The sequence below is a fragment of the Colobus angolensis genome, unplaced genomic scaffold (assembly GCF_000951035.1).
Source record: "Colobus angolensis palliatus isolate OR3802 unplaced genomic scaffold, Cang.pa_1.0 Scaffold27, whole genome shotgun sequence".
In the NCBI taxonomy this organism is placed as follows: Eukaryota; Metazoa; Chordata; class Mammalia; order Primates; family Cercopithecidae; genus Colobus; species Colobus angolensis.
Genome location: NW_012115932.1, coordinates 1,015,744 through 1,024,494, shown reverse-complemented (window position 1 = coordinate 1,024,494; position 8,751 = coordinate 1,015,744). Strand labels below are relative to the sequence as shown.

General features: G+C 43.9%; 1 protein-coding gene across 3 annotated transcripts in view; it reads right to left on the bottom strand.

Annotated features, from left to right (window-relative positions):
• Nucleotides 1–8,751, bottom strand: part of CYFIP2 (cytoplasmic FMR1 interacting protein 2) — a 131,938-nt gene that overhangs the window by 101,681 nt on the left and 21,506 nt on the right. For 2 of the 3 annotated variants that reach the window (XM_011947677.1, XM_011947678.1), the window contains exons 4-5: nucleotides 4,353–4,430; nucleotides 2,445–2,546 (exon numbers count right to left, since the gene is read on the bottom strand). In XM_011947677.1, coding sequence (XP_011803067.1) covers nucleotides 2,445–2,546; nucleotides 4,353–4,430 — 180 coding nt within the window. The remainder of the gene's footprint in view (nucleotides 1–2,444; nucleotides 2,547–4,352; nucleotides 4,431–8,751) is intronic. The other variant, XM_011947679.1, reaches the window with a different exon arrangement.

Below are 8,751 nucleotides of genomic sequence, written 5' to 3'. Positions count from 1 at the left end.
GGCAGAGGCTGCAGTGAGCTTAGATTGCACCACTGCACTCACAGCCTGGGTGACAGAGTGAGACTCCGCCTCAAACATACATACATACATACATACATAAATATCTGGGCTAAAATACCAGCTTCATCACTTATTAGCCCTTTAGTCTACTGTAAATCACTTATCCTAAAATTCTCCACTTAGTCATCTGTTAAATCACGATAATAATAATCTCACAGAATTTTATGAGAATTAAATGGAACACACACACATACTCTTGGTAACCTATGAAGTGAGTCAGGACAGTAATCTGGCAGTGTTACAACACGTTAACCACAGATTTACCATTCGATCCAGTAACTCCTGGGTATGTGTATACCCAAGAGTACCGAAAACAAATATCCACACAGAAAAATGTGTAGATTCAAGATTTGCAAGTAACAAAAATATTCATAGCAGCATTATTCAAAATAGCCCAATAACCTGAGTGTCCATCAACGGATGGATGGATAAATAAAATGTGGCATATCCATACAATTAATTATTTGGCAATACAAAGTAATGAACTACTGATACACGCTGCCACATGGAAGAACTTTGAAAACATTATGCTGGCCAGGCATGGCGGCTCACGCCTGTAATCCCAGCACTTTGGGAGGCCAAGGTGGGCGGGTCACCTGAGGTCTGGAGTTTGAGGCTAGCCTGGTGAACTTGGAGAAACCCCGTTTCTACTAAAAATACAAATTAGCCAGGCGTCGTGGTGCATGCCTGTAATCCCAGGTCCTTGGGAGGCTGAGGAGGAGAATTGCTTGAACCAGGAGGCTGAGGTTGCAGTGAGCCAAGCCAGTGTCACTGCACTTCAGCCTGGGCGACAGAGCAAGACTCTGTCTCAAAAATAAATAAATAAATAAATAAATAAATAAATAAATAAAACTGACTGTGGTGATGAATGCACAATTCTGTGAATATATTAAAAACTGCTAAATTATCCACTTTAAATGGGCAAATTATATGGTATGTGTTAAGTATATGTCTATAAAACTGGTACCAAAAATTTTAAAAGGCAGTTGAACAGCAACAACAAAACGAGGCTACTGTAGTAACCCAGAAAGAACAAGAAAGAAAGAGGAGGAAGAAAAGGAAAGCAGGGAAGGAAGGGGGAAGAGAAACGACGGCCCCGCTTGAGCTGCACTCCGCTTCCATAGGCCTGAGAGGCCCAACCAGCCAGTCCGTCCTTTCCTTCAAAGACTAAGTCACACTTTCTCCTTCCAGAGTCTAAGTCCAACTCTACTCTGTGAGGATGAAAATGGTCCATATATGCATGTCCAATATGACAGCCACCATCACACAGGGCCACTCAGCACTTGCAATGTGCCTAGGATTACTGAGGAACTGAATTTTTCATATTGTCTCGTTTCATTTTTTTTCAACCTACCTCATGCTTTGATTTTAAAATTTTATTTTTACTCATGTTTAGTTTTTCATCTTTATGTTTTTCATGCTGTCACTTTTTAATTAAGGTAAGTACCCACATGTGGCTAATGGCTATGGCACTAGACAGCATAGTTCTAAATTATTCCAGATCCTCCCTTCTGTAAATACCTCTCGTCAGGGGACTCTCAGTTTCACACTCAATCAGTTTCTGGATAGTTCTTCTCTCGTGGCCCTGCCTTCCCAAAAAGATTTTGGGCTCCCAAAGGCAGGTCCATGATGCTAACAGCCGCTGCAATTTGTGAAACCTACTCTGACCAGGGTCCTACTTGGCTCTTTACAAACAGACCTCATTTATTCTCACCATAAACCTGTGAAGCAGGTCATTTTCAAGGTGAACAACCCTAAGGTGTCAGAGACATTAAATAACTCACAAGCACACAGTTCAAGAGTGAAAGGGCCAGGGATGTGACTTGGGCTTCTCTGCCTCCAAAGGCCATGGCTGCATACCCGCACCCCACCTTCCCATTTCCCTCACACCCAGGCCCTTCATTTTATTCCTTAAACACAGCAAGCGCCTTCCAGCCTCAGCCTCAAGGCTTTTGCCTCTATGATACCGTCTGCCTGAAACCCTTTCCTCCTGGTCACCACAGGTCAGTCTCTCTCTCTAGAGTCTCAGCTCAAATGCCACCTCCTAAGAGGCTGTCCCTAAAGCAGCACCCACATCACAGGCACACACAGAATTTTTCAAAATGTTATTTTACTCAGAGAATTTATTATTCCCTGAATATTAATGTGTATTGCTTATTGTCTGTCTCTCCTCCTACACAAAACACACTTACATACTCACTAGGACGAAAATCATGAGGGCGGGGAGACTCATCTGTCTTGCTCACCCAGGGGTGTGTAAGGCACAGTCAAAAAACATTTGCTGAGTGAATAAATAACACGGCAAAAAAACTGCAGACCCAAATGATTAGAAGACTAGGGGCCTTTTCAGTTCTCCAGATGCAGACCTGCCCCTCCCCACTCACCTGAAAATACATGAACTTCATGAGCTTGGTGACCTCTGGCTCCAGCACCTCCACTGTCTTCTCATAGATCTCTACTCTGTTGGGCTGCTCGTTGCATTTCACCTGTGGGGGACGGTAGGTGCACACACGTTCTGGTTTGCCCAGGCAGTCCTGGTTCACACCTGTTGTTTTATTACTCTTTTTTGTTTTGTTTCGTTTTGTTTTTGAGACAGGGTCTTGCTCTGTCATCCAGACTAGAGGGCAGTGTCATGATCATGGCTCACTGAAACCTCAACCTCCCAGGCTCAAGTGATCCTCCCAACTCAGCCTCCCACGTAGGTGGGACTTCAGGCATGCACCACCACATCCAGCGAATTTTTGTAGTTTGTGTAGGGATGGCATCCACTATGTTGCCCAAGCTGGTCTTGAACTCCTGGGCTCAAGCAATCTTCCCACCTCAGCCTCCCAAATTGCTGGGATTACAGGCATGAATCACCGTGTGCGGCCCTGTGGTCTTATTAATAGAGCTCTTTTTCACTCTCAAATATACCTGATTTTGGATGATAACTGATCTGCTCATCCCAGTGAGAGGAGATTTGGGTAGTCCCTGCTTCACCAGGATGGCAGGGGGCAGAAATGCTCCCCAGACATTGGCTGCAGGAAAGGAATCAGTTGGTCCCAAGAACAAAACCCTCCTTCCTTTTTCTCAGTTCTGTGCCCTGTCCGTGAGCTACTGACATGTTGATCTGCAAGCTCTCCCTCCTTCAGTCTTTCCCCTGTCCTCACTCCAGCAGGGTCTAGCTGGATTCTAAGCAGAGAGAAATGTTCTTTCCATTGTTCTGGATACACCTGGGACAAAGCTCCCCTAGACCTACCCAGGCCCATTTCCCCTGCTCTGCAGTTTTCACCAGTGTGCACATCAGAAACCCATGGCAGACATCCTCACAATGCACATGCCAAGGCTGCTAATGGATACACGGGATCTGAAGGGCGAGCCAAGGTAAGCACAGGGACATTCTTCACACTATTGGTTAGAAAGTCTTACAATGGCAGCATCATGCTAAATATCCACCAGTTGACGATTAAGTGGATAAAATATGCTACAATCACATAATATCACTGTGAGCTGTTAGAAGGAATGAGACAATTCTATGTAACCAGGAAACAAAGTCACCATAAACAGGTTAAAAAAGTGACAGAATAGTCAGGTCCCATTTTTGTTAAGTGAAATAAGACAGCATGTGTGCTCATATATAAGACAGGTATAGAAAATCCGAAAGGATGCAAACCAGACCATTAATAGTAGTTATTGCTGGGGCCTAGAATTAGGAAGAAGGGGGAGGAATAGTTTCTCTTTACACACCTGTGGCTTGCTGACTTTGTTGCCATAGGACCCGCTAATTACATGCTGATGGCACTGATGGTAATAAAAATATCTGTATGTGTCAACATGAAAAAAGTCAGTAACTAAGAATTAAGTGGGGAAAAAAAGCAAGTGGCAGAACAATGGAAACATGAAACAATACATTTTTGTAAATAATAATTTACAAAATAATATTCATGCCAGGAAAAAGATCCAGAAGAGTACGTCACAAAGTGTACATGGCCATCCTATGGTGGGAGGTGGGTTTGGGTGGCTAGGGTGAGGCAGTGGGAACATCTTGCTTTTTACTTCACACCCTCTGCAGTGGTTTTGGTGTCATGTAGTTACCATATACTGCTTTGGAAATAAAATATATTGAACAAATGTGTTTTAAGTCCCTCGACATGGGTCCCTGTCATCACTTTTATGGGAAGCTCTCTGAATGTCTTCCAGGTTCTTCCTTGGATAAAAGGACCTGCTTTACTCAGCTCTCTGGTTTGGGGATGAAGTCCGGGTTAGTAATGCCCTCTGGAGGGGAAAGAGACACACAGCAAGGACAGTCTCACCTGGGGGATGGCCCGGGAACAGCTGCGCCAGGTGTACAGCATGACCGCATACTCATGTCCTTCCTCCAGCATCTCATTCTGAAATGGTAAAACAGCCTCAGCAGGGAGGAACCAGATGGCTGCCACCAGGCTTCAAAAGCCCCCAGGTCCTCACTACTTATGGAATGGTCCATGGACCCGCAGCATGGACATCACCTGGGGACCTTACTGGAAATGCAGAATCTCAGAGCCCTCCCTGGGCCTATGCAATAAGAATCTGCATTTCAACAAAATTCCCAGGTGACTCACATACACAATGAGTTTGAGAAGAACTCATCCTTAGGCCACATTCTCCCAAACAGATGGATGGCTACCTTAGAAAGAATGGGGCAGAGCTATGTGCCACCCAGATATAACGTTAGCAAGAAAGTAAGCAAGTAGCAAAACAGTATGTACAGCAGATAGGTTAAAAAACGAAACAGAAATAGTTATGAAAGTATATTATCAAATCTGCCTTTGCAAAGATTACGACAGTGAGAGAAATCTGACACAGTTGACGCCATCTTGCTTCTAACCTCCAAACTGTCCTTGCTCATTCCTGGATGCAGGCTAAGCTAACTTTGGGAGGAATTTTGTGGACAGTTTAACCTTAAAGCAAGGATGATAACAGCCCTTTCCAAAACTAAACTGCCTTTGTAAAACTAATGAAAGTCCACAAGGTTAGGATTATGAGAGGTGCGTGAATTCTGCTTAAGATGTAGGCATACTTTCCATAATCCCTTACTACTTAGGAGTCATGTGGCCGGAGGTCACAAGATATGGGACTTCCCCAATTGCTCTTACTAATACCAACACTATTGTAGAATGTAAGATTGGTCTTTTGAGAAGTTCTTGAGACTGACTCCACCTGGACTTTTGGGACTCGACTGGTCCAACGGCCCCCACCCAGAGGCAGCCTCAGCACATGAGGCCTGTTTTCCACACTCCATGACTGCATCCCCAATCAATCAGCACCCATTTCCTAGCCCCATGCCCACCAAACTATCCTGGAAAAAAGTCTAACCTCCACGCTTTTGAGGAGACTGATTTGCCTAGTAACTCTGTCTCCTTTGTGGGCAGCCTCATATTGATTAAACTCCTTCTTTACTGCAATACCACTTTATCAGTGAATTGGTTTTGTCTGTGCCGTGGACAGGAAAAACCCGTCAGGTGATTACATTATTATGTATTGAAAAAAATTTCAGTGCAACATGCACTAAGCTATGAATAGCAAGCGCTCTGTGGGGCTGGATTGTTTTGCATCACTTTTTAAAAAGTCTTACAGCACTATAATGCTCACACTTTTATAAGAGCCCATGTACTATCTCATAATCAGGAAAATGATTAATATCAATTTTTAATAATAAGCAGAGCAGATGGGAAAACCAACAACAGCATGAAAAACTAATGTGAAAAAATACAGTGATGACTCATCTCACTGAGGAAGTGTTACTGTGGAAAGAGACCTAAACTCAAGGTCTGGGTGTGGTGGCTCACACATGTAATCCTAGTGTTTTGAAAGGCTGAGGCGGGTGGATCACCTGAGGTCAGGAGTTCAAGATGAGCCTGGCCAAAATGGCAAAAACCCGTTTCTACTAAAAATACAAAAATTAGCCAGGTGTGGTGGCGGGCACCTGCAATTTCAGCTACTAGGGAGGCTGAGGCAGAATTGCATGAGCCCTGGAGGCAGAGGTTGCAGTGAGTCATGATGGCGCCATTGCACTCCAGCCTGGGCAACAGAGCAAGACTCTGTCTCAAAAAAAGAAAGAAAGGAAAAAAAAAGAAAAGGAAAGGAAATGAAAGAGAAAGAGAAAGAGAGAGAGAGAGAGAAAGAGAGAGAAAGAGAGAGAAAGAGAGAAAGAAAGAAAGAAAGAAGCCAGACACAAAAGGTCCCATATTGGATTATTTATTTCGATGCAAATAGGCAAATCCATAGAAACAGAAAGTATATTAGTGACTGCCAGGAGGTGGTGGGGGGGCTGGTGAGAGGAATTGGGATTGATTGCTAACAGGTCCAGGGTATCTTTTAGGGGCGATGAAAATTAGGTAGTAGCCATGGCTGTATAACATTGTGAATATGCTAAAAACTACTGAACTGTACACTTTAAATGGAAATACACCTTGAAAGAAAAGTCAACAAGAAAAGAATTTTACTAGGCCATCTCTTTTTATAAATGTTTGTATCTATATTAAAAAATGAACTTTAGGTCGGGCGTGTTGGCTCACGCCTGTAATCCCAGCACTTTGGGAGGCCAAGGTGGGCGGGTCACCTGAGGTCTGGAGTTTGAGGCTAGCCTGATGAACTTGGAGAAACTCCGTTTCTACTAAAAATACAAATTAGCCAGGCGTCGTGGTGCATGCCTGTAATCCCAGCTACTTGGGAGGCTGAGGCAGGAGAATCTCTTGAACCCAGGAGGCGGAGGTTGTGGTGAGCCAAGATTGTGCCACTGCACTCCAGCCTGGGCAACAAGAGCAAAACTCTGTCTCAAAAAAAGAAAGAAAGGAAAAAAAAAGAAAAGGAAAGGAAATGAAAGAGAAAGAGAAAGAGAGAGAGAGAGAGAAAGAGAGAGAAAGAGAGAAAGAAAGAAAGAAAGAAAGAAGCCAGACACAAAAGGTCCCATATTGGATTAGTTATTTCGATGCAAATAGGCAAATCCATAGAAACAGAAAGTATATTAGTGACTGCCAGGAGGTGGTGGGGGGGCTGGTGAGAGGAATTGGGATTGATTGCTAACAGGTCCAGGGTATCTTTTAGGGGCGATGAAAATTAGGTAGTAGCCATGGCTGTATAACATTGTGAATATGCTAAAAACTACTGAACTGTACACTTTAAATGGAAATACACCTTGAAAGAAAAGTCAACAAGAAAAGAATTTTACTAGGCCATCTCTTTTTATAAATGTTTGTATCTATATTAAAAAATGAACTTTAGGTCGGGCGTGTTGGCTCACGCCTGTAATCCCAGCACTTTGGGAGGCCGAGGCAGGCAGATCATGAGGTCAGGAGATCGAGACCATCCTGGCTAACACCGTGAAACCCTGCCTCTACTAAAAAATACAAAAAATTAGCCAGGCATGGTGGTGGGCACCTGTAGTCCCAGCCACTCGGGAGGCTGAGGCAGGAGAATGGCATGAACCCGGGAGGCGGAGCTTACAGTGAGCTGAGATCGCGCCACTGCACTCCAGCCTGGGCGGCAGAGCGAGACTCCATCACAAAATAAATAAATAAAATAAATAAATAAATAAAGAACTTTATTTTAAAATCCACATATCACCATTTCATAATATCTTATTAGTACAACAGATTAATTTATTTATGACAGTTCTGTTTTCAACAGCAAATGTCATTGCCAAGTCACACTTTCAACGATTAATTTAGAGAACTTTGAAAATCAGTAACATGTTGTTCTTGAGACCAGGGAGAGCCAATCAAGCCTGTGGGTCCTGCAGTCATCTGCCTCAGAACGCATGTCAAAAAGGGGAAGTGACAGTCAGTCATGTAAGGAACACGTGTCTACTTTTAGCACTGAACTGCCTGCCAACAGGTGTAATTCCAACTCATGCATTCAGTGAATGTTTAACTGGGTACTCAAGGGTCCCAGGCTCTGTGCTTTGTGCTGCGAACAGCGCAGTGAACAAGAAGAATGTGAACTCTGCCCTACGGACAGTTTGGCCATCAGCCAGATCTGTCGTATAATTATGCTGGAATGTAGAGGTTAGGATTGTGCTGTGGAAAGAGCCCCGAGTGGGGAAACTTGAGTACTGGTCCTCACTCTTCTTGGGCCCATCTTTTAATTTTTAATGTCTTAGTTTCCTTACTTGGAGGTAAAGAGTTGGCCTGAATCATTGGTGTTCCACCCTGGTTGTACATTAGAGTTACCTGGGGAACTCTGATGTCTAAGCCTTGCCCCAAACTAACTAAGTATTTATCCCTGGGGATAGGGTGGGGCATTGGTGTTTTTAAACAATCCCCAGGTTGATTCTCTTGTGTAGCCCACATTGACAGCTTCAGGACTAAGGATCTCTAAAGTCCCTTACATTTCTAATATTCTGAAAGTCCACGACTTAAACCCAATGTGAGTCTGGCTCAAATTTTCTGTAGTGACAGATTCAGTGATCACTCAGCCCCCATCTGACCCCCAGCAAAGAACCTTCAACTCTTCCATATAGTTGGTCAATTACGTGGTTTGCGTACTTCCCCTCCTCTTTTCTCTGGTTATCCTGCCCTTTGAGAGATTCACCTTGCCCGGGTGGGGGCAGGAGACATACAAGAAGATGAGCATCTCATATGCCCACATTGCTGCTGAGAAGCTACCCTAGAAAGACTGGGAAAATCATGAGGAGGACACTGTTGACTGAAGGGAGATTTTGACATTATCCAG